Source organism: Procambarus clarkii, chromosome 19 (genome assembly GCF_040958095.1).
Source record: "Procambarus clarkii isolate CNS0578487 chromosome 19, FALCON_Pclarkii_2.0, whole genome shotgun sequence".
NCBI classification, from domain to species: Eukaryota; Metazoa; Arthropoda; class Malacostraca; order Decapoda; family Cambaridae; genus Procambarus; species Procambarus clarkii.
Genome location: NC_091168.1, coordinates 14,961,651 through 14,987,212, shown reverse-complemented (window position 1 = coordinate 14,987,212; position 25,562 = coordinate 14,961,651). Strand labels below are relative to the sequence as shown.

The 25,562-nt window shown below is 41.2% G+C and overlaps 1 protein-coding gene across 34 annotated transcripts in view; it reads left to right on the top strand.

The window, feature by feature from the left end:
• LOC123757622 (CLIP-associating protein 1) overlaps window positions 1-25,562 on the top strand; it is a 714,204-nt gene that overhangs the window by 557,552 nt on the left and 131,090 nt on the right. For 22 of the 34 annotated variants that reach the window (XM_069326979.1, XM_069326973.1, XM_069326972.1 and 19 more), the window contains 6 exons: window positions 613-722; window positions 6,190-6,316; window positions 8,226-8,479; window positions 8,758-8,909; window positions 10,100-10,387; window positions 24,301-24,321. In XM_069326979.1, the coding sequence (XP_069183080.1) occupies window positions 613-722; window positions 6,190-6,316; window positions 8,226-8,479; window positions 8,758-8,909; window positions 10,100-10,387; window positions 24,301-24,321 (952 nt within the window). The remainder of the gene's footprint in view (window positions 1-612; window positions 723-6,189; window positions 6,317-8,225; window positions 8,480-8,757; window positions 8,910-10,099; window positions 10,388-24,300; window positions 24,322-25,562) is intronic. The other 12 variants (XM_069326976.1, XM_069326971.1, XM_069326980.1 and 9 more) reach the window with 2 other exon arrangements.

Here is a 25,562-nt window from a genome sequence, read left to right as displayed (position 1 = left end):
CGAATATATTGGGGTTGACTCATATCTGTCTTGGGGATCCAATCGCTTTTTTTTTTAGATAATGTAAGAAATTAAGAAAATGGGCAAAGCAATGTATTTTTATTCACTTGAAAAAATAAAATTGTATCATACAAATTCCTTCTGAAGGCAACTTCTGTTGCAGTGAATTGTTCACTCCAATGACTCAGGGTTGGTCCCATATTTTGTAGTTTGCTGTATCGGGGTTGAACTGTGCTGTAAGGTAGGAACAATATCTTACTGTACATGTATCTACATTGAATAATAATAGGTTGATATGTGATTAGGTGTGCTCCTTTAGCCTTCTCTAGATTTCCTTTAAAATGATAGTCATTTTAATGGAAATCCTATATTTCATAGGATTAGCATGAAAGAAATATTAAAATACTTGTTGGAATTCCATTTAATTTAGTTTTTTTGTTTACTTGGAGATGCAGGTTCTGTGAATCCCATTGAATTTGTCAGTATAATTTAATTGTTTTCAAAAAAGATCACTGGTTTTCTCTGAAGCTAAATTCTGCACATAGTTTATATTTTGCTTTTGATATTTAATCTACAGTAATGTGAGGTTGTAATTTTTCATTAACACTGCAGCTGAAGAAATTACGAAGCACGTTGATTGCTGGTGCCCCTAGCTATGAAGAATTCTATCCCCACCTTCGCCTTCTAGAACCTGCTATGCAGTTGTCCATCAAAGATCTCAGGTAAATAAAACACATTCTCTTTTTAAATTGGCATTTAAGTAAGGTAAAGTTTTAATTTAGTTTCTTGAGAGCTGAAGTTATTGAATGTTGTGCCAAGATTTCACCTCAACTATGGAGACAAATGTCAAAATTTGTGCACCTTTGCATTCATTAGGTATATATTATCCCCACTATCAGAGCTCATGTCATTTGAAATTAATGGCCCTAATGCAATGTTTATCAACTGATTTGCTGTGAGAGTTTGGGAAAAGGTTGATAAGTGAGAAAAGATTGAATAGTAAGAAAACATTGAATATTAAATCATCAAGGTAAATTTTAAAACTACAATAGTGTATATTTTTCATAATAGGGCACCTCCTGGCAACACAGGGACAGTTTTCAAGCAGCTGTTGTTCAGATCGGGTGTGTTATTGTGTGTGAATGTGCACTAATGCATTTATTTTGGTTATCTGTTTCAATTTTGGTACATATTTCTTTATTTTTTAATTTAGTTAATTTTTATGTTTTCAGTACTCCCAATCAAAATAAATTTACAGCATATGTCAGGTGCATAAGTATATGATAACAGCAGATGGGGTGACTTGACAATTTTAGTACTGTACCTTGTTTAACATATCATGAGTTGAAAAAGCTTGAAAATCTCTGCCTTAATGGCATCAGATATTGCAACAGACCCACCCTAAACATTATGCAAAACCCTCCAATGTTTATTCACTTGTTTAAACATTCCTCATTCTGGGATATTTACACTGCAACTGAATTCAGATTGCATCAGATTCATAATTGTTATTGACACAGAATGACTGCATTTACTTTGCAAGTTAGTACCCCTCCTTTCTTTCCAGGTAGCTAATCAAAGCTCAACCCAGTCTCAGTTTTATATTTGAGTGTAATGCTTTAAGTAATGTCTAGCTAGAAAACATTCTCATCCTCACACCGTACTGTACATTGTTTCCTCAACCATCCCACTTGGTCTGGCATTGTGATGTAGAGTGTTGGCTCAAAACTTGGAAGTGGAGTCTGTTTAACACTTTCGCTCACCCCGCGCGCCACCCCTCGACAGGGCGATATGGGCCCCAGCGTGTCACGGAAGCGCGCGTTAATTTCGAAAAGTGTATACTCTCTTCAACTTTGTCACCTCAATTCTCCTTCTACGAGATTAAATTTGGTATCATTGTGTTCGCAATAAAATTCTCTACAACACTAAATGCATATAAACTCCAAAAGCCCAGCTAATTACCCGCAGCAAACAGAGAAAGTGCGAACGAGTTACCCGGGAGCGCGCAAACGGGATAAAATGTTTTCACTATTTTCACTCTGGTCACCTCAATTTTTGTCCTAGGTCTTTCAATTTGGTCTCAATGGGTTCGTAATAAAATTCTCTAGAGGAACATTAGCATATAAAAAAAAAACCTGGTCACGCTCCAACCGCCGACGAGTTGAAGACGGGCCACGCGTTAGCCGTGAGTGAGTGCTCAGAGGCCTTCCTGCTACACTCCCAATTCCCACCCATTTCAAGCCTTTCTTTCGCAATTTTCTTCCTGGAAGGGCCTTGTTCATGATTACTATCCATCGTGGAGTAAGCGTAGATAGTTTCTAAAGCCGCAGTAAGAAATATAGCCACGGGAAATAGCCGAAATGTTCACACGTTTGAGATGCGAGGGGAGGCGACATTGGTCACAACAGTGGAGCAAAGACAATGGGCCCACGGCATGTGCCAAGCCGCCTGAGGGCCACGAGGCTCAACAAAGAAAATGGGAAGACATCAGCGCACATTTTAAAACCAGTCCCCAAAAAATCGGATAAAAACCTGATTTTTGGCGAATTTTTAAAGTGGATGACGCAATGCTGCGTCATCCCCGGCATTACCGCCAGTAAACGGATGACGCAATGCTGCGTCATCCCCGAGCGAAAGTGTTAAATAGGTAGGCTTCTACCATCTGAGCTGAATTATTTGCTTTGCACCCTGCTCTCTTGATGTACTGTAAATCCAAACTAGACATGTTAATTGTAAGCAATTTAATTTTAACTAAGACTAATTTACAAATACCTGTTGGAGTTTGTAACTCCTGTCAGTGTAGTTCTTGACCAAATAGGATTTTTCCAAATGTTTAGTCAGTACTATAACATGCTGTATTACCTATGATACTAGAATAAATATTAACCCTTAAACTGCGCATGGTGTATATATACGACTGGACCCGATGGTACCACGAGTTAAATTTTTCAAACTTGTTCTGGTGCTTTCACATTTTTTTAGCTTAATCTACTAGTCAAACACTCCAACTTTGTCTAAATGATCACCAACGTAACTTGAAAAACAAGAAATTTAAAAATAATTATAAAATTTAATATTGAAAATTTCAGATTATCAGATCAGCTGCAAAAATATTAAATATCACCAACTGTTCATTAAGTGTTATTATGCTCTTAAAATAGTATATGATCTTTCATTTTAATAGATTTAGAATATAGATTTTTAGTTTAGTTTACTGTAAAAAAAACTCGTCAATATGGCATTTGAAATATGTACCAAATTCAGACAACAAAATTTATCACTCAAATTGTTTAGGGTTTATGAAAAATCCATTCTAATATGATTGTAGAACAGATACCGGGGCACACTATATGTAAAAATGGTGAGAATCGGTCAGAAACTGGATTTTTTGAAGCTGATTCAATGTTGAAACTCTAGTTTTAGAGATAATTGAAGTTGAAGTTATTGACAGTGTATAAGGTAGTTCTAATTCATTAATTTACTTGTATGTTTTAATAAACATTGTTTGGCATTCGTACTCGAATATGTGAAAGTTGTAGGTCAATATGTTTTGAAATAAAGTCAAGAAAAACTAACCCCCCCCCAAAAAAAATATATACGGATAATTATAATAATTATAATGATTTAAGGGATATATTTATGGTATACTTTATATAAGTCAAAAAGCCTTAATCTGGTCCTTAATCATCAAAACAATCTAAAGAAACAAGGAAAATAGAGTTTGAAATCTGTGGAAAAAATTTAGCCAAAAAAATTCAAAGTCCCAAGTTCTGCCAGTTATGACTGATTTACTTGTTGACCAATTTAATTGTATCTTCACATATTTAAGGACAGGTGTGCATTCTCCAGGATGTAGAGGATACAAGAAAATCAGATAATAAACAAAGGAGGAAAAAATCCTGAAAACCTATAAAAAAAAAAAGAAATTTCCCTTAAATAAAATATTTTTTGGACATTGTTGAAAGTAACTGATAATAACATTGGGCAATGTATTTATATGATATATAACAAAATAAAGCATAATAACATACTCATTATTGTTTGTGTTATTATGTATTACTCAGCAATGCTATAAAGGCACCAGCTGTATATCTACTTTGTGGACACTTCTTACTATTCTTCTTCTTTGTGCATCGGGCAGGTGCTTGCATTTCTTTATTACTGCATTTTCCCTCGGTTCCAGTTAATAGGAGCTGTTCTCCTTATCAACAAAACGTTCTTCTTTTAAAAAAATTTTTGTCTAAAATCCATTTCTGAAAATATTAGGATGAAACTTTCACGACGCTGAAGCCAATAAGTTGGAGATTCGTTTAACATTTAATATTAATTTTCACATAATTCAAATATATTTTTGCTTAGCCCCAGCTTATACCCCCATTTATTGCCCAGGCTGTAGCAGTGTAAGGGTTAACATTGTTCATTATAAGTACAAGTACTATGTATGTAAAAGCTGGCCCAGGCAGAGGAAGGAAGGAAGAAGACAGAGGAAGATAGACAGAGGTGGGGGGGGGGGGCTAGACAAACTGGAGGAATGGTCTTAAAAATGGCTACTAAAGTCTAACTCAGGTAAAGTAATGAAATTAGGGGAAGGGAGCAGGAGGCTGAATGCAAGGTACCATCTGGGAGGTGAAATCCTTCTAGAGTCAAGAAGAGAGAGTGATCTGGGGGTTCATATCATGCAGAAACTGTCCCCAGAACCCCACATCAAAAGGATATCATCAGTGGTGTATGCTAGATTGGCCAAGATAAGAACTGCCTTTAGAAACTTGTGTAAGGAATCATTCAGAACCTTGCATATGGTGTATGTCAGATCAATCCTCGAGTATGCAGCTCCAGCCTGGAGTCCATACTTAGTTAAACACAAGACAAAGTTAGGATTCAGAGGTATGCCACTAGTCTCAGAGCTGAGAGGTATGAGTTATGACAAAAGGCTACAGGAATTAAACAAAATGTTCTTAGATGGCAGCGGAGTTAGGGGAGATGTGATCACCACCTACAAAATTCTCAAAGGAATTGACAGGGTGGACAAATTCAAATGATTTAGTATGGGCAGAACACAAACAAGGGGACACAGGTAGAAACTTAGTACTCGAATGAGTCACGGAGACTTTAGAAAGAATTTTTTCAGTGTTAGAGTAGTTAATAGGTGAAATGAACTAGGCAGTGATGTAGTGGGGCAGACTCCATACACAGTTTCAAATGTAGATATATTAGAACCCAATAGGTTCAGGAATCTGTACACCAGTTAATTGACAGTTGAGACGCGGGACCAAAGAGTTGAAGCTCAATCCGTGCAAGCACAACTAGGTGAATACAGACCTTATTTTCTCACCTTAACGTTCGTGCTACATCGTTCAAGTTGGTATTAAATTGTTCGCAATAGCTTGCTGTAAAGGGATATTTGCATATAAGAACATACAAGTCTCGCTTTTCTATACTTTCAACGAAAACTCTTAAGTTTTCACTCAATGCTTTTGTCGTGGATTGGCTCTGTTCTTAATCAGTATCCATCTGGAAGTCAATTTGCAGTGTTCATAAAGCCATTAACAACAAATACCTGAGATAAAATAACCAGAATGGGGAAACTTTTTGACTAGAGGGGAGGCTGCGGCTGTCAGAAGCAAGAGCACGAGAACACTGAGCCTCCAGCATGGGTGGGTGCCCACATGGCCGGGTCAGGATGCCATGTGGAGTATACAGAGAATGGAAAAAAGTTGGCGTGCATTTTAAAACAAGTCACATAGTATTCGGACAATAAAAGTAATTTTTACAAATTTTTAAATTAATGACATCGTTTGCGTCATCACGTACTCTCCATTTTTGGTTTTATGACGGAATATACGTGACCAGGCAGCGAAAGTGTTAATTAACTTTTTGCTCGTGTATTGTTTAGTAGACTTATATCTGCATGATACTGAATGTTTTTCAAATAGAATACAGATATATATAATTACAATTTATTGAATTATGGCAGATCAGGTAGAATAATGCTGAAATATTTTGGGACGTAACTTTGGTTCCTTGATGTTGTAAAATTACTAAAATCACTCTCAGGCTGTTTCAAATGCATAATAAACAAAATCAAATCAATATATCATTATTACTTAAATTATAGGTGGTGTACATGAATAGTCTAGTGTTTTGATTGTGCTATTTTATTAGTAATTATCATTATTTGATCACTGACAGGTCACAGGTGGTGCGTGAGGCGTGTGTCACTGTGGCATACATGTCTCAGGAGCTCCATCATAAAGTTGATCATTTGTGTGAAACTCTCCTACCAAGCCTTATTAATTTAATACCCAATAGTGCTAAGGTAAGTAGAGTCTGTGATATACATCATGTAATGTTATGCATGTACAGTATTTATTTCTAATGGCAGTTGGCGAGATTGAGGTTCACAAAGCCATCTAATGCTTTGGAATGCCTGTATCATGTGCTATACTGTTTATTTGTATGCTTTTTCTATTTGTATTTGGAAACTCTGAATTAATTTTTTACTTTACTGTTTTGTTATCTTCCCAAAATCATTCCATTGTTCTTGTCACTGTTCTCATGGCTTTGCCTTTGACTAATGCTCCTGGTGGACAAGTAGATCAACCAGTCAGTTGTGCTCATGGTCCAATGTAGGCAGCATAGTTCTGTTAATTAGTTTCCTGTTATGGGTGTTTATCATATTTCCACTGAAACACAATGAGATGTTTATTTTTAGGCATTTAAAAAAGTTGGGCTTCTGTTTTGTGATCCTATTAACAAAAGGTAAGATTTACCGGGTAAGGTTTTAAAACCACCTAAAAGCAACTATAGGGTGTGACGTGTAACACTGTCCTGTCTCCTTGCTGTTTGTGCCTGGTGCGTGCATTTTGAAATCTCTTCACAATCAAGTTCTGTGCTGGATTTGATACTGAATTCTTGTCTTTTAATGCAATCTAGGATAAAGTCATAGGTCTTCAGACAATAAAAGAAGTTAGGCTTATTGCATAAATTATGGTATGAATTGCAATAGGAGACATTGTTCTATAGGATACATGGCCCCAGGCCAAGCTCAGGGAGTAGAACTCTCAAAACCCTCTTCAGGTATGATCCAGGTATAGTGTGATATTCGAGTGAAAACTGCATGTGCAAGCTATATATAGAGACTAGCCAAAAACTATGGTAGCTGGGGTGTTTTGTAACAAAATGACATCTTGGGTAACTCCAGTATCCAGACCGCAAGGTATAGCACAAGACATAGATAGCATAGCACATATTGTGGGATATTTTTTCCATTATGGCCATGTATAATATGATATACTGTATATTTTAACTTAATTTCCATACTATTAGGTAACATGTAGGATAACAAGACCCAGTTCCCAGAGGTATCAAAGACATTCACCGGGTATGCCATTGTTGGTTTTCTCTAGTACTTTTATTCCTGCAAATCTCCAGTGTAGCAGCAGTGATACATCACCACCCCTGTTTGATGGCTCTATCCTTATTACCTCATATTCTGGAAAAATTGTGTTCTGTATTGCACTGTTTTATCTCCGTTATTGTTATAATGTTCTGTGTACTTTCGTTCATTTTTTGTGGGGGGGGGGGGGATATGGGGGGTGTATCCTTAAGCAAGCAAGCAAGCAAGTATTGCATCCTTACTCTTATTTAAGGATTGTTGTCAAAGACCTACAGTATTGGCAATCCCGATATAAAGTACAATCTGGACTTCATTCACTCTTCTGCCATATTTTGGTCATTGTATCACAGAATTATTTATTAGGTTGGTTAAGCAGGGGTTTTATCATTCTTTCCCAACCCTTCTTTGGAATGTTTATATTTTTGTGGAGTTTTGTGTGTTGTTGATTTGGAGACTAGTTAGTTTTAGAGGCTTGTGAAGCCTCTATTCTGGCAAAAGGATAATATACTTAGTGATCTATCCAGTTGGGTTGCAGAGCATTTTCCCTCTTGGTCTGACACTTTTTGCAAAGGACAATATACAAGTGCATATGGAAGGCCTAAAATGGCTCTTGAACACTTGTTTGGAATACATCCTGTTCATAAGTTTGGGACTGCCTACAGTTATCCACTCTATTTGTATATTGTATTGTATGCAGTAAACAATTCTTTTTATTGTAGATACCATTTATTACCCTTAGGTCAAAATATTAAAGATTTTTTAATTAAGTACAGTACCAGACAATTTTGATAACATTTCCAAACATTAAAATAAAATTAAATATTTTCAGGTGATGGCATCATCTGGTATCGTAACAATTCGATTTATCATACAAAACACTCACCACCATAAATTAATTCCAATCCTCTTACGAGAGTTGACTAGCAAGAACAGAGAAATCCGAAAAGTGCTGTGCGAAGTTTTAGATCAACTTGTACATACGTGGCCCACACATTCTATGGAGAAGCATGTTGCCATTCTTGCCGAAAACATAAAGAGAGGAATAACAGATGCAGACCCAGAAGCTCGAGCATTCTCTAGAAAGTAAGTGTTAATTTTATGGGGACATTTTATGGCTTACATGTCTGATATTAATATACATTGAAAAGCTTAAATTAAATAAAAAATTTACATTAATATTTTATTTTATACTGTACTGTATAGCTTCTTACTTTCTATATCTAGCTTACTCTTGGCTATAACAAAAACAGTCATTCTGTAACCCTAAATTTGTAGTGTTTATCATCAGCATCTTCACTGCAATCCCACCCCCCTTTTCATTTTTATATAAATATATATACTTAAAATTAAATTTCTTGCAGAGCATATTGGGGCTTCGCTGATCATTTTAAAGATGAGGCAGACAAATTGTTGAATTCCTTAGATCCAAGCTACAAGAAAATGCTGCAGGGTGAGATAAGCATGTCTAACTCCTCCTCTTCACAGTCACTGCACAACTCTCACAATAAGTCAGGTATGGATCAACTGCCCTTATTTACATCACAAGGTTGGCCATTATGGGCTGAGTTTGAGTTGTTCTTGCAAGTTGGAGAAAATGAGCTTTATGGAGGCAAGAAAGAGTTGCATCAATTTAGACGTACTCTGCAGGTTGTTAAGCTCTTCAAAGACAGGGTGGCAAATTAAATTATGTAGTGGATTAATTTTGTGTTGAGTTAAGTTGATGTTTAGACATTGGGATTAATTTGGTGTATGCAAAGTTGGAATAATTGGGTGTCACTTTAATTTAGGGCTCGGATAGGCTTATCTTCATACATAATACTGGTGAACACATTGAGCATAGAAAGGTTGGTTTATGTGGTTTTGCACCATTTTCTACTCGGTTAGTTTCTTCAAGGTAAGTGGGCATAAATAATTTAAGGTAGGGAGATTCTGGCAGTAAATTTTAATTCTTTATACTTCTGGAAGTAGGAGTTCTTGCAGCAACTTCTTATTTTATTGAAACTGATTAATTATTTGACACAGACTATTTGGAAGTACAGTAGTTCAGTATTTTAAAATCTATAATATATGAAAGTTATATGTTTCTTGAATCTTATTTAAAAATATACTTTTGTATTGCTTCTTAATAGACGTTAATGTTCATTTTCATTTTCCTTTTTTAAACTTCTTTAATCTTTAGTTGTGCAAGTAAAAGCTCATTTAAATTGATTTTCAAAGATAATTTTTGTATTTTTTTTTTTTTTGGTTCATTGAATGCCTTATATTTAGTTTAATCCAGAACATAAATTTTGCTGCAGGACTCGCTTAGCATTCAAATTTGTTATTTTTGCATGTGTGTGCTCATAACAAAATATTTGGATAAGATTATGACACACTCATAGAGTTTTCAGTTATTATTATTAGCAAATTCCACGCATGTGTGCGTTTTGTAGTTTTTACATTTTGTATTGATTATTTTTTGAGGTTTGTGTTTTTAGTACCTAGTGTTTACATCTGGCAAGCATTTGACACACAGCTGATGCTTGGCCTTTGCTTGCTTCCCCCATTCCTTTTCACCTGAACTACAACACTACTGTGGCTTGTGTGTGTACCTGGATGTTGCACATACGCTCTCTTGGATTGTGCGTGCTGCCACATCGATATATTGACAAACATGGCTTGCCCGGATGTGTGTGCATTCTTCGCTGGTCCTCATGTCAACAGCTGGTACACGTTCTGGATGGTCACGCTCTTCGTCAACAACTGGAAGCACAGAGAACCTTGCAGCACTAACATCAAGGATGTCCCTGAGTACCACTCGCCGATCTGCTATTCCCACCCCTGCCTCTCATCGCTCACAAGATTCCCCAGATTCCCCTACCCCCTCCCTTACTCCAACAAACAACTTTCGGTCCAACAGTGCCATTGATCTGCAAGCTGCCAGGCGTGCACAAGCTCGTTCACAATATGCCCAAACCCAGAGACTCAAGGTGGGCTCTGGAGCATCACTACGTAAGTAGTTCCCATAACAATCATATCACTTCTAATATCTGTATCCTTGTGAATTCAACTAACATTTAAATGTAGTAATGTTCAACATGAAATTAGGCATAATATTATAACAACAACATTAAATAGCAAAAAATGTGAGCTGACGTTTCTCTGGAATGAGGTGATTATTTTCGTATATTTGAATATTTCATTCAGTAAAAGGAATTTGTAACAAATGGAAAAGTTAATTTTCTTCAGTTATCTAAGAATTATAAGGTTAGGATTAAAGTATATACGCCAGATATAATAATAGATTTCTTTTATATTTCCCTGTCTTGTATAAATTTTGATCAAGTAGCAGATATTGACTAATGAGAAGCCTATGGTTTGACACCTCATCCCCATAAATAATAGGGAGAGAGGAAATGGCTATAGTATTTGTACACTTACCTTGAGGTGTGTCCATTAGAGCACTTGCCCTTGTCAAAGGCCCACCACATCCCGGGAACCTCAGTCATTTTCTGCTCACAAGTTACACGTAAAATGTATAATAATAAGTTTAGGGATTTGGTAAATGATATTTCTGATAACCTTTTTTCTTTTTATGTAGTTTCCTTCAAGACAAAACTGTAATGTTTGCTGCTTAAAGACGTACTGTAGTATAGCGATTGCTCTTATGATGGTTATCATTGTCGCATCTAACAGCCTGGTTGATCAGACAACCATCCAGGAGGCCTAGTCAGAGACTGGGTCACAAGGACATTGATCCCTGGAATCACCACAAGGTAGTCACAAGGTAGATGGGACCTGACCTCAACAAAATACATGGGCTGGAGCTAATTTGTTGCACGCAGAATTTAAATTGATTTGACAGCCCCAATTTTGTCTTCTGCAGTACATTGTAATGTAGTGTGTCAAGTAGTAGGTATATTGGTAGTGTTTTTACCCACTCAAATAGAACTCCTTTCTTTGGACTTGTAGCTGCATTGGAAGCTCTCTCTTTAGTTGCAGAATAAGAATGGCATTTAATATACCAGTTATTTTTGTTAATTTTTCAGCCAAACAGGCCTTCATTTTTTTGATCAGAACTTGTCAAGATTAGCATTAATGAAATATGCACTAATAATCTAATAATATATTTGTGTATGAGTAAATATGGTTAAAAAATTAAGAAATATAATTTAACAATTGAATAACAGTAATGTGGGATATATTTAATGACCTACAATGTAAATTAGTCTCAAGAAACCTGTATGGAGTGAGTCCAATTCATTTCATTCGTATGATTTTTTTAACCCATTAGACTCCAGTTAACCCGTTTACCCCAGGTAAATATAGAGTGAGAATGTACAGTGCAACCTCAATTCAACAAACATTATGGGACCAACCCCAATTCATTATACTGAGGGATTCGTTGCAACCAGAGATGCCTCTAGGAGGTATCTACATACTTGTGAATGAAAACTGAGAAATCTCAAAATTAAAACAAACCATAGATTTGATTTTAAATATGCTCTGGCTTTCCCAAACCCCCATTTCTTTCTTCTAATATTATGTCATCTTCAAAAATCATTAAAAATGTGATTGGAGCCATATTAAGTTACTATTCATATTCTAATATTTCTCACAATCTATGGGCTGATTTAACTGAGGGAAATTTTCATTTCACCCTGTCATGTACAGGACAGCTACCAAGTAAACCTATCTCTAAAGGAATTTACCCACATCTAGTATAGTTCCCCATGCCCTTGCCTCAGAACCTTAATTTTGGAGGAAAACAGGCCCATATTTGTGAGTGAAAACAGAGAAGTCCCAAAATGAATACATTCCATAGACCTTGGTTTTAAATATGCTCAATGACTTTCCCAAGGAACTAACTTTCTCTTCTAATGTTGTGTCCATGTACAAAAATAATTAAAAATGTGATTGAGCCATATTAGCAGTTACCACTCATACACGAATATTTCCCATGCGCTATGGGCTGATTTCAATGAGCAAAATTTTATTTCAACCTGTCATTTGAAAGACAGCTACCAAGGGAACCTATCTGTAAAGAGATTTAACCACATTTAACTTACTTCCCATGCCCTAGCCTTGAAATCTTTTTATTTATAATGTCCATCTATGAAAATCATAAAAAAGGTGGTTGGAGCCCTATTAAGAGTGTTACCATTCATACCCTATATTTCCCATGTTCTATGGGCTTATGGGAATCTTTAATTTTAACCTAAGAAATGATGGGCAAATCTAGTGAACTCTGTCCCAACTTCCAAAGCAAATTCTCATATCCCTATTTCTGTGAACTTGTTTGTTTGTAGTGAGTAAATCCATTCTAAAGTGTGCATTCCAACCAAATTTGCCAGATCGAAGTTCGTTGAATCAAGGTTCCACTGTATTCTACATCTATTGTACTGCATATACACTTGCACTTGCCGTGCAGAGTAGTACAGTGAAATATTTTTTTTATAACACTTATGGGTAACTACAAATCTGTCATAATTTGTTTTTCTCAAACACTAAGTTAAAAAAAAATACAAAGGTTCTTTTATTATGCATTCTTCTTTTTGACCATCACATAGGATAGAGCGATCTTTAGCAAACAATTTGGTGTTGAAATTGTGTACATATGATCATTATTGAAACCAAAAAGGTAAAATGATGTTAGAACTTTCTTAGTAAACTTTGTTGGGAGACTCCTTTCCTGCCATTTCATCCCATGTCTACCTTTCAGGTGACACTTTTATTTCGTGTCAAACTGCCTCACATCACTCTCTAGTGCCGTGTCAATTTTCTCTCCACTGGAAATGTATTTTCACTTTTTCCTATCATCTTCAGCACTTTGGTTGCTGCAGTAAGACAACTTTTGTAATAATTTATGCAAATTACATTGCAGATTATGTGATAATTAACAATAACATCACGTTATTGTGATTTCTGTGTGTATTGAGGTAGGGGCATCAGAGGTAGAACTATTTGGTTGACAGAACCTGAGTGCATGGAGGGAATTGTGTGAAACCCCAGTTAGGCTTCAGTGGAAGCCTCGGGATCCTCGTGGGGACAGTAGCACTCCAGGTTGCAATTCGTTTACCAGGTTGTTGTACAGTTGACTAGAGCGCGTCTGGGAACATCCAGCGCATAGGTTCGAACCCTCATCAAGGCTCCTGTAGATTTGTTCATTTAATATATTTCACGTTATTGTGATTTCTGTCTGTAATAATATCATTGATCCAGCACTTGTGTTGACATGCATGTAATGACCCTTGGTTTGGGAATTTTTTTTCATATCTTGTAGTTTTGTGAATATAGTTCTGAAAGTTTGAGATCAGACAATAATACTTGTATAATTGTCACATTTTAGTATTTTTGTTTAAGTTGATATATATTATTAATATTTGGACTTTGCATAAAATTCCTTTGGAACAAACACTTGTTCCCAAAGGCCAATCTATTTCTGGGGGAAGCCCCGTCGGCTCCGAGAAGCTATCTTGCTGATCAAGTGCCGTACTACTTGAGTGTCATCGGTTGCAGAATTCTTTGTAAGCCTACTGGGAACCACGAGCCAGAACCTGTTTCCTCAGAGAGGCAAAGGGAGCGATGGCCATGAATTCTTTACATTTAAAGTATGTGATCTTGCCATTGACCAGGGAAAGCACCCAGAAAGGTAGGAGAATCAAAAAGACCACTGCTTTATTGAAAAGTGCGATCTACATCCTCACAAGCGCAAAAGAACTCCCCCAAGAAAGCAGACAAACAAACGAAACTTCATCCAACTAACCCCATCGCTCGTTAGCTCCCCCCCCCTCCCCTCTCGTATAGGGAGAAGGAAGAGCCGCCGCCCAGGCCGCCATCCTTCAGTTCGTTGACTGTTGTCGTCGTGCCATGTGGTTGCTGTTGCTCTGGCTCCGTGTTCCTGTTTTCTTTGGTGTTATGAAATTATGAAACGGTGGTGTGTGTGTTGCTAGAAGTTTAGAGTACTGGAGTAGCAAGCACCTAGAGCCCCCTTCCCTAGGTGCTCGGTAAGAGGGCTTCCTCACTTGTGGTTCTCCTCGCCCTTGGGGGGAGTCAGGTTCTTGGACTTCCCGCCTTGCCACAGATAGCGGTGTGTTTGTTTGCTGGTGGGCACACTGTGGCTAGCACAACCTGCATTTACTATCACACTTGGTGGCCAATGTTTCTCTGGCTGCTTGTTTGCTGTGTGATTTCGTTTTTTTCTTCACATTTTGGGGCCCGGTGTGGCAGTGGAGGTCGGCCTAGCTCCTTATTAGGCTTAGCCAAGGTTGTAGTGGTGGTCCTCCTCTGTTGAGTGTTGTTGCCCCTGAGGCTTCATGACTGCTGCTTGCAGTCAGTTTGCTTGCTTTAGACAGGGTTTACCAGCCTAGCTGGCCCCTGTGCCTGGGCTTCCTGTAGGGTTTATTCCCCCAACGATCCTTGGTAAACCCCCGTAGGCTCAGTTGTACCATGGTACTTCTTCTGGGGCACACTCTCACCTTGTGCGAGTGTGCCCCAGAAGTCTCTCTCTCACCTCGGAGACACCTGCAGCCTTGGGGTCGGGGACACCTGCGACCTGGGGTCTGGCGGGACTTGTTCCCGCTTGTGCTTCTCTTACTCATCTCTTTAGTGATTTTGGTGCAGGGTTTTCATGCCCTTCTTCCCTTTGTGTGTTGGTGCAGTTCCCCCCATCCCCACTGGAATTTGTTTCTGGGGGCCTTCGGTTTCCTCGGATTCATCCTTTCGGAGGTTTTCTTCCTCTTGGATTTCCCCTGCTGCGGTTTGGGAGGCTTTCAATACTTACCTTGTGTGGGACGAGGCTTATGCCATGGTGCTGGTTCCAGCTTCTTTTCAGTTTGGCTCTTCTCATCTTGGGGGGGGGGGGGGGGGGGCATTGGGTGGTTCCAGAGTTTTCCTGGTTGGGTTGGCTGACTATTCCTTCGTCTCTCATCAGACTTGGCGTGGCTATTGTCGTACCCACACGTTTGAGTGGCAGGAGGTTTGAACGGTGTTACTGGTGTTTTTTTTTGTGTGTGTGGGGGGGGGGGGTTCTCTGGAGTTTCTCAATGAATGCCTCTTCACCCCTGCACTTTCTCACTTTCTCATGGTGTTGATTTGGTGCAGCTGCATTCTATAGTTCCCACTCTTTCGGCTGCTTTGGGGAGCAGATGACTTCGGACTCGTGGTCATTTAACCTGTGCCTTGCATTTCTTTAATCCTCTGGAGCTGACTTTGGATTGACTTTCAATGGGTGTGGGTGTGCATGGTGGGGGGGACCCTAGGCTGCTGCTGCGTCATCTGCCTTGCTGCTGTGGTTTGCGCTAATCCTCTAGGATGCGGTTTTTCTATGTTTTTCACCTCTCGTCTCGCTTGTAAACAGGCTGTGCTCGCTCTGTCATTGGCTTCGGCTTCTGTCCTGACTCTTGCATTTTCTTCACCATTTTGTCCTCTGTTGGTCCCAGTGGACTGTGTTGGTCAGTTTCTGTAGGCGACTTCTGCTTGTTGCCTGCCTATTTTGGACTAGGTTCTCCAGGAAGGGGGGGGGATCGCTCCCAGTCCTCCTGTATGGTTGTGCTGCGGCTCAGGCCTCCTTTAGTAAAATCTTCTTCTTATGGTGACAGTTTATAAATTGGTGAGCTCCCCGTTTCTTCTTTGTCTGGTCGGCGCGGTGTTCGCTGTGTGAGGGTCAACATCTCGGGGTTTGCATCAGCCAGTTTTCGGGTCACCCAGTTGTTGGGGCAATGTGGGGGGAGGCTCACTCTTTTGCTAACACCTAGTCCACGACTCGTGGGCTTTTTGGGTTGTTCGTACGGCCTTCAGTGGCATTGGGCGGCCCTTTCTTCTTTAGGGGGGTCAGGTCTGGGGAGGCTGACATCTTCCCCATCCATCCGTCGGGTACTCTCAGGGTGGGTTCGCCCCTCTTTTTGGATGACCTCATTGTCCATGGTCCGGCTCGTATTCGATCCGGGAGCTTGGTTACTTCCCTTGAACTGAGGGATGTGTGTTAACGCATTCCTATCCTATTAACGCTTGGTTAGGTTTTGTCATGGGATGACCTGCTTGCCGCTTCTGTTGTCTTCCTTTCGGGTTGATCTGGCACCTTGCGTTTTTACGCGTTTGACTTGGGTTGTGGTGGCCCATCTTCGTCTGCTCGGTCTTCGGCTCTTGGCCTACCTTGACAACTTGTTGGTGTGGGCTCCCAGCCAATCTGCTAGTCTGCTGGCCAGGGATCTGGCTCTTTTCCAGCTCACCTGGTTTGGGTTCCTGGTGTGCTGGCGGAGTTCCCAGGTGGTCCTGTCCCGGGTTCGGAGTTGAATGGGCCTTGTGTGGGATTCTTGGACTGCATCCCTTTCTCTCCTTCCCATGGCCTTGCTCCGGTTGCAGTCCCGCCTTCAGCTGTTTTTGAAGGGGGACCCGGGTCACTCGGCAATTGTTAGAGCAGCTGTGCAGGAGCCTGAACTTTGCTGTTGGTTTATCCACTGGGCAGGGTTTGGCTTTGGATGCTGTTCTGGTATCTTCAAGGCGGCCAATTTTGCCGCTCTCGTGTTAGCTGGGCTCTATCCCCGGTTTCCTTGTCAGTTTCTGTGTCACCAGCTTCCTCTTAGGTTGTTTAGGGTTCGGTGCCATGTTTTCTGGGGAAGCCCCGTCAGATCCCCGGAGCCATCCAGGCTGAATGGATATGTATAACTTTCTGGCATTAGTCAGAGTGCTTGGAGTTCTTTCCTACTGGGGACCACGAGCTAGAACCTGGCCCCCTCAGAGAGGCACGAGGAGCAATGGCCTATAGTCGTCACCTCGCCGCCGTCTGCGCACCCCCTCCCTCCCCTCCCCGGGAGTGGGAAGGGGAAGCCCCAGACCATCCGCGCCGGAGCCTCTGGCAGTTCTTAGGCTAGGTGTCAAAATATGTGAAAAACACCGCCGACTGGAGGGAGGGAGGGAGGGATGCTGGGGAGCCTCCGGGACTCACCCAGAAAATGGCGTTTCATTACATTCAACGCTGGTTTTCTGGAGGGAGCCCCTACGGCTCCCCGGAGCTACCTCACCACAGATAAGGAAAAGAGGGAAGGATCTGGGAGGCGGATGCCACGTGCCCTAATCTAAAAAACAAGACAACATACAAAATTAAAAGACCCTACAGACAACCCTGCAGACCCGAACCCCAGAACAGGAATGAGGGAAGGAAGGGAACCTGGTCAAACCAAAATGCGTCCATGACCCCAGAGGTCAAGACAAGCAGGGAACAGTGAAGAACCGCAACTGAACAACAAAGGAAGCCCCTCCCCTGCCTGACCAACGAAGCAGCAACCCATGGACCAAAACGAGGAGAAGAAAGAAAATAGACCATCCGGGCTAATGACCAGGATGGCACTGGAAACGTAAGAGCAGGCCAAAGGTGAAACAATGCCCAAGACAGCAAGCAGAACGGAACAGAAGGAACAGCAACACTGAATGAAAGCTGGAGCGGCTCCACCAGCGCCACCCAAGACAAGGCGATAGTACACGGTACCAGACGATGGACCTGGAACAACCCCGAAGGGAAAGTCAAAACAACCATATCAGAGACCGAAGGACCCTTCGCAGTGATAGGACAACCGGAAAGACTGCCAGGAACTACACATAGCCGCCGAGATGAAGCACACAGGTGGGAGACCAACAACGAAGCCACCAGTGCCCACACAAGCAACGAAAAACTAAAGACAAAACCCTGAGACACGAAGACGCAAGGGTAAGAACGAACCAGGGCTGAACCGATCAGCAAAAAGAGGCGGAGCCGCGGGAAGACCCACAGGATCGGAACCGAGGAAAGCAGCAGGTCTTGCCAAGTCAGGCAAAAACCAGAACGAATGGCTGCCAGGGAAACCAGGAACCCAACCCCAGTGAGCCGAAAAGGAACCAGCCCGGGCGAGCGAGCAGACACGCCCCGTCCAGTAGAAACCCCTCCCAGGACCCCTGAAGGACCAACAAGGCCAAACCCCTGAGGAGCCAGGGGCCCAGGCAGAGGCCAATAAGGAAAAGGAGTACCAAGAACGAAAGTGCGAGACGCGAAGCAAAACTACTCCACAACCCAAAGGAGCAGCACAACCAGCTTCCGCAAGGAAAAACGAATGCACGCGTCCCCAAAGTATACAGGAGGGGAACTATGCAGGATGGGAACTGCAGGAAAACAAAAACAATTGTTCCAGAAAAGAAAGAAAAAAAACGGAGCCAGGACCGGAATCTCAGCTACCAGTCCCAAGGAAAGGAACCAGTAGGGCAGGAGCGGTGGACCAGAAGTCCCCCACCCCCCACAGACAGTGCAACACAGAAGCCTGTCGATACAAAGAAAAAATGAAGGAACTCGGTACTAAAACTGAACACTGGGGTAGTCCAAAAGCAGTGAACTGAACATGGACAGAGGTCCACCCCAGCACCGAACATCAGTATATCCAATAAGCACCGACCCAGATACACAGCCATGTGTAGCACAGGAGGAAAAAAACGGAAATAGGCAAGGAAAGACCCTGAATATGGACCAAGGAGCAGCCGGGAACACAATGTACATGACCAACCACAAAGTGTGGAGTGGGAGGTCACACAAACACAGAGGGACACCATGATATTAGGGTGCAGCCAGGCACCGAAGATAGGCAAGGAAGGAGTGTCCATAGAACAGAGACCAAGCAAGAAAGGAGGACACAAAGGTATGGACTGAGGGAACGCTCGAGTGTCCAAAGATAGGGAAAAGACCCAGGAGCCGATAAACTAACAAAAAGCATCAAAATGCAGGGCAGTGACCCACAGTACAACGAAGAACAAGATACACGGATAAAGTAAAATCACAGAAAACACACACAAGGTGTCCAAGCAAAACACACAACACCTAACAATCCTGTTAGGAGCCATCGACGCAACCCTGTCAAGCGGTAAAGTGACAGAACAAACAAGGGGGGGGTACTCACACAAGGGTACACAAGAAGAAGTTGAGTACCCAAACGAGCTACAGACATTAAAAAGAACCTGCTCAATGTCAGAGGAGGTAGGAACGGAATGCACTCGGAAGCGATGTGGCAGACTCCACACACAGATGCAATTGTAGAGACGATAGAGAAGAGCCCAGTAGGCTCAGGAAACTGCACACCCGTCGACCGACAGTTGAAAGGTGGGACCAAAGAGCCAAAGCTCAACCCCCGCAAGCACAACTAGGCAAGTACCCCCACCAAAAGTCGAGAACCAACACCTGGCCGACAGAGTCGCCAGACAATACAATCTCACCTCACAGCGGAGACACGACCGTGCCACAACACCGTCGAGCCGAGTAACACACCAGGAGCATCGCCAGTGGCTCGCCCGAAACGGTATGCATATAAGAGGCTGTAGGTATTGTATGTACTGTCACCCGAACAAAAACGTGAATTCAAAGTAGAAATATGCCCAAAGGTGCATGCTCAGCAGAAGACGAGGTGCAGTACAGAGGTGGAGGTGGCACCAAACGGAGCCACCCCTCCTCCGGAAGCAGGGAAAAGAATGAAGTGACGTTCCCACATTGCTGGGGGTTGTGCAGACGGCGGCGCAGCGATGTGATGACATCATGATAGTTTGATAATTTTGTTTGAGGAGTTCTGTCCACTTGTTCGTCTTTTGGTAACAATATTTTCACCAGCATAAGGGTTTGTTTTGGGGCGCCTACCTTTCTGGGTGCCTGTCCCGGTCGATGGCAGACATAGAATGCTCCCAACCACAAGGGGGTTTCTAAAGGCCATTGTTCCTCGTGCCTCTCTAAGGGGGCCAGGTTCTGGCTCGTGGTCCTCGGTAGGCAAGAACTCCAAGCACTTTGATGCCAGAAAGTTATACATATCCATTCAGCCTGGATAGCTCTTGGGAGCCTCCAGGACTCGCCCAGAAAATGGCGTTTCATTACATTCAATGCTGGTTTTTGTGAGGGTCCTGAATCACTCGTGCTCGTGCAGCTGTGCGAGAGCCTGAACTTTGCTCTTCTGGTTTATCTGCTGGGGCAGGGTTTGGTTTCGAAGGCTGATCTGGTGTCTTTGGTGTGGCCTCTTTTCTTGGTCTCACAATCACTGGGTTCGACCTTTGTTGTCTCTGTGCCGATTGCTACGTCACTGGCTTCCTCTTCGGGTTTTGGGATTTGGTGTATTGCGCCTTCTTCCTCCCTTACTCGATTTGTTCACGGATGCTTCGTCTTTCAGCTGGGATGTTTGTGACCAGTGCTCACCAGTCCGGCTGGGGGCGTTGACAGCTGTCTTTGCATCGGGTTCCCTGTACGGTGTGAGAGTTGCGGCTGTGTGGCTGGTGTTGTGAAGGATTGGAGTTCCTCGGGGCTCGGTGATCCGGCTCTATTTGAATTGCTCCCCCTGTGGTTCATTGTGTCAACCATGGGAGGAGGTGTCTGGTTCATGGTTTTTTGGAGCTGGTTGCTTTGGCTGGCTCTCCTGCTGTGTTCTCGTGGTTTAGCTCTCCACGCTGTTTTCATTCCAGGAGTGTCTAACGTATGAGTGGCTGTCCTGTTGCGCTTCTTTCCTCTCGGTCATTGCCGTTTTCCTTCTTTGGCTTTGCCAGATGTACGGGTGCCCCGGAGGTGGATCTCTTCACGTTGGTGGGATCTTGGATTCTTCCATTGTTAGTGGTGCTATTTCCCCGACTGCAAGGGTCTCGCTGTGGATGCTTTTTGGCAGGACTGGTTGCAGTGGGGGTTCCTGTACCTTTTCCACTCAGTCCAGCTGTTGCTCCAGGTTATGGCTTGATTGGAATCCTATGGAGGAAGAGTTCTCCGTCTGAGACATGTTTTTCCATGGCTCATCCTCTTTCAGGTAGTCGGGCCGGTGAGGTGCTTCGCTGGTTTGGCTTCCTCCTCCACGTTACGTGTCTGGCATGTCTGACACGTGTGTACTATATTGCCATTTGTTTGGTGATCAGGTGGTTTCTTTCAAGGTGTCCCACCTGCAGTTTTCGTCTGCTGTCTCTTGGCGGTCTTTCCGTCTTTTTCTTTTACTTTGTTGTGTTTCGAACCAGATTGTTTTGCCCTTTTTCTCTTGGCTTTTCCTAGATCTGCATCTCATGCCGAATACAGTCGCTTTTTGTTGTGTGGTGTTGGCGGAACCGCTATAGCATGCGTTTGGGGGTGGATGTCCCTTCCGCTCCGTTCCACTAGCTTTCACGTGCACTTTTACTTCTAGCCTACTCTTGTGCTCCCTTGAGACTTCATGGTCTTTGGACCAGGCTTTTGTAGCAGGTGGCTGTCTTTATCGGATAGCTCTCTGCTGCTAGCTCTGAGGGGCTGCTGTCTCCCGGGTTCTTCCTTGTTTTCCTTCTCTGTGGGTAGTTAGCTTCAGGGAGCCGACAGGGCTCTCCCCAGAAATCAAGCATTTCATTACATTCAATGCTAGTTTCTGGGTGAGCCCTGGAGGCTCCTTGACACCCTCCCGCTCTCCGGTCGGTGGTTTTTATAATTCAAAGAACTGGATGGTGGCGGCCGACCTACCCATACTGGCTCCCTCTCACTTCAGCGGTGGGGTAGAGCTAATGAGTGGGGGGGGGGGAGGGTTAGTTGGTTGAAGTTTTGCTTGTTTGAATACTTTCTGTGGTAGCCCTTTTGTGCTTGTGAGAGGAGATAGGTTGCGCTTTTCAATCAGACAGTGGTCTGTTTTGATTCGCCTACCTTTCTGGATACCTTCCCCGGTCGATGGCAAAATGACATACTTTAAATGTAAAGTGTTCTTGGCCATTGCTCTCTTTGGCTCTCTGAGGGGGCCAGGTTGTGACTCGTGGTCCCCCAGTAGGCTTACAAAGAACTCTGCAACTGATGACAGTCAAGTAGATCTGTTATTTGATCAGTAACATAGCTTCAGGGAGCCTCTGGAGCTCACCCAGAAACCAGCATTTCATTACATTCAATGCTGGTTTTTTATGTAAAGATATATGCAAATATAGGTTGATGTTGATACAAAGAATGTAATGTTTTCCTTACATTTTAATTAGTTTTCTTTAAATGCATCAATACTAACTTTAATATGAAGCTTTAAGAGTTAAATTTAATCGTTGATATATTATTTTTCTATGTAATGCAAGAGTTCTTAGCCATAGAGCTTTTTTATATATAATAATTCATTCATACTATTTATATAATTAATTAAATTTCAATGAAAATTTATGAAACATAAGCTGTATGGGGAAATATCCCCGGGATTTTGCTACATATATTGCATACATATTATATAAGTATATATATATATGTATATATGTGCTAATCAACCCCATGTGAAAATGAAAAGGACGTGTGTCTTAGTGCTTTCAAACACACTTTGTGTTCTTCATCAGAGAGTGAATGCAAATGATAGAATTACAAAGAAGGGGAGATATAGATAGATATATAATATGGTACATGTTGTACCTATTAAGCCAAGTTGCCTTAGAAGCCAAATTTTCCTGAAATATTATATTTTTCAAATATTTTTTCTTATGGATTGATAAACCTTTCCATTACATTACCTATGATTTTTTCTTTCATTTAAAACTAATATAGAAATTTGATATAACCTAACCTATCCTACCATTTGACATAATCTAACACAAGTAAGTCAGTAATTCATGTTCCTAATATACTACCTTGTTATTTTTAAAAAAGATACCAATCTGGAAAGAAATATTTGAAAATAACAAAAAATCATTCAGCCTGTTAGGCAAGTTGGACCTTGCATACTATAAATCTAATTATTGTTCTAGATTGAACAAAGGCACAGAAAATGGCTAGAAATTAAGGGAAAACTGATAAAGCTCAACCACCAGTTACAGGGAAAACAATTGATGGAAATAAAAATGTCAACATTTTGAGGACAATATAGAAAATATAATTTTGGGTCACCATCAACCCCTAACAATTAACTAACAAAATGCCCAGATAATGTAGGTTAGTTAATGTAAAAAAAAATACCTTGCTAACAGCTAAGAGAGTTTGTACTTGCCAGCATTTTCAGGTGCTAAGTATAGATAGATTTACTGTAGTTGGAAAAGGCCTTGGCTCACATTAAGTGTATTAGAACAGTGGCTAATGAGGCCATACTTAATTTTCTTCCAATAAAGCTGCCGTTATAAGTAACACATTGTGACGAATCCTCGTTGACGGATCCTAATACACAAATCCCTTAAATTTTCACATTTGAATGATTAGCAGTTATTGTGATCAGTGTGTTTTTGATCTTTGTGCTACATATGTCTGTACAGAACATTAATTGAGGTTGTTGGGATGTATTGGACTTGTGGCCGCGTTGGGTAATGCTTGTTAAGGTTAACGAGCTTTTTCTTCTTTTCTCCTTGTTTAGGCTTGAGTAAAGTTAGTGGACACGTAGTTGTTTCACATAATGATGGTATTGCTGGTTTTATTCCTTCACTGATGCACTCTTCAATTCTTATGTTGTTTAAGTGATGTTAGAGGAGTTTAATAATTGTCTTATATAATGGGAAAGGTAATGGGTAGTTGCTATGCATGATGCATGATTCACTAGTATATTCTTCATTCATGAGTTCACTTTCCACACACCTACATTTTATCAAATGAAAAAATTATTGGATCATTAACTGGTTTATCTATATCAGTCTATTTATATATCTATTTATAATTACAGTATATCTAATCTATTGTAATCATTTTTTTCTCTCATTTTCTGAAAGATTAAGTACAGGAGTGTGATGTAAAAATAAATATGGTTCATGATACCAGCACACATGGGACTTGTGCAATGGGTCATATTGACAGGGTTTGTCTTGTGGAAAATGAATCTAACAGGTCCTAAATATGCTTAAAGTTCAGTCTTTTAAAATGCTAGTATATATAACATAAAATAACTGATATCTATTATATTATTAGCTGAAACTTTTGTAGTGATTTTTTTTTTTTTGTGATGTGATGCCCTTGACTAAAGCTAGTGATCTTGCTTCTTACTCTGGTGTAGGAACTGAAGGAGAGGACAAAGGTGAGTAGCAACAAGCACTTTAACTTATGAATGCTTCAACACTCAAATATTATGCATTTTGCAGACAAAAGTCAAATCTTTCCATTAGGTTGTCTTATTGTCAAGTCTTGTTTGTAAATTATTTAGTAAAAATTGGGATATAGGTTTTTGATAAATAATGGTCTTGGGTTAGTTGTATTAAATAAGCGCATTATGCACACTTATTTTGAGTCGGTAGGAGAGTGCTCTTGGTTGCCTAGTGAAGCACAGAGTCAGGCACGCCTTCGAACTCTGGATTATATCTTTCACCACCCAGTCCAGATTTGTGTGAAAATTTGATTTTCTGAAATTTTTTTTTTGGTTATTACCAAATATTTATGTTTTTCAAGTAAAACTCAGTGAACAATAGAATTATATTTTAAATATACTCCAATGGCTTTCCTAATACACCAACCATTTGTCTTAATGTTGCACCCATCTATAAAAATAATATCGTGATTGGAGTCATGTTAAAGAAGTTACCATGCATACCCAAATATTTCCCATGTTCTGTTGGCAAATTTTATTGTGCAAAATTTTAATTTCAACCTATCACATAGAGGACAGCCATCAGGAGAACCTGTCAATAAAGAGATTTTTCCTTCATTTGTCAATATTTCTTAGGATCCAACCCCTGATAGCTTTTTTTTTAAAGGAAGGACCTATGCAGACAATGAACCAAGCCAATCAACTTTCCAATGCTAAAAACTTAAAACTGTGATTTAAAAAAACCAGCGTTGAAACGAAACGCCATTTTCTGGGTGAGACCCAGAGGGTCCCGGAGCTTTCCAGGCTGATATGCTAATGTCAGACTTTGGCATCAGTCATGTGTATGGAGTTCTGTGGGTCTACTGGGGACCACGAGCTAGAACATGGGCCCCTCAGATGAGGCAAGGGGAGCAATGGCTATAGAAACCCCCCCTGTGGTTGGAAGCATTCTATGTTTGCCATCGACCGGGTCAGGCACCCAGAAAGGTAAGTGTCCCAAAACAAACCCCTATTTTGGTGAAAATTGCTACCAAAAGCCAAATAAGTAGATAGCACTCCCAAAAGAAACATGCAAACGAGCATGACGTCACACGTTGCTGCGCCTGTGTCTGCGCAGCTCCCCCCCCCTTCCCGGGAGGGGAAACGGGAAGCCTCAGACCCCCACGCCAGCTATCCACCCTTCAGTTCCGAGATTGGATGTCAAAACATGCAAAAAAAACGCCGGCCGAGGGAAG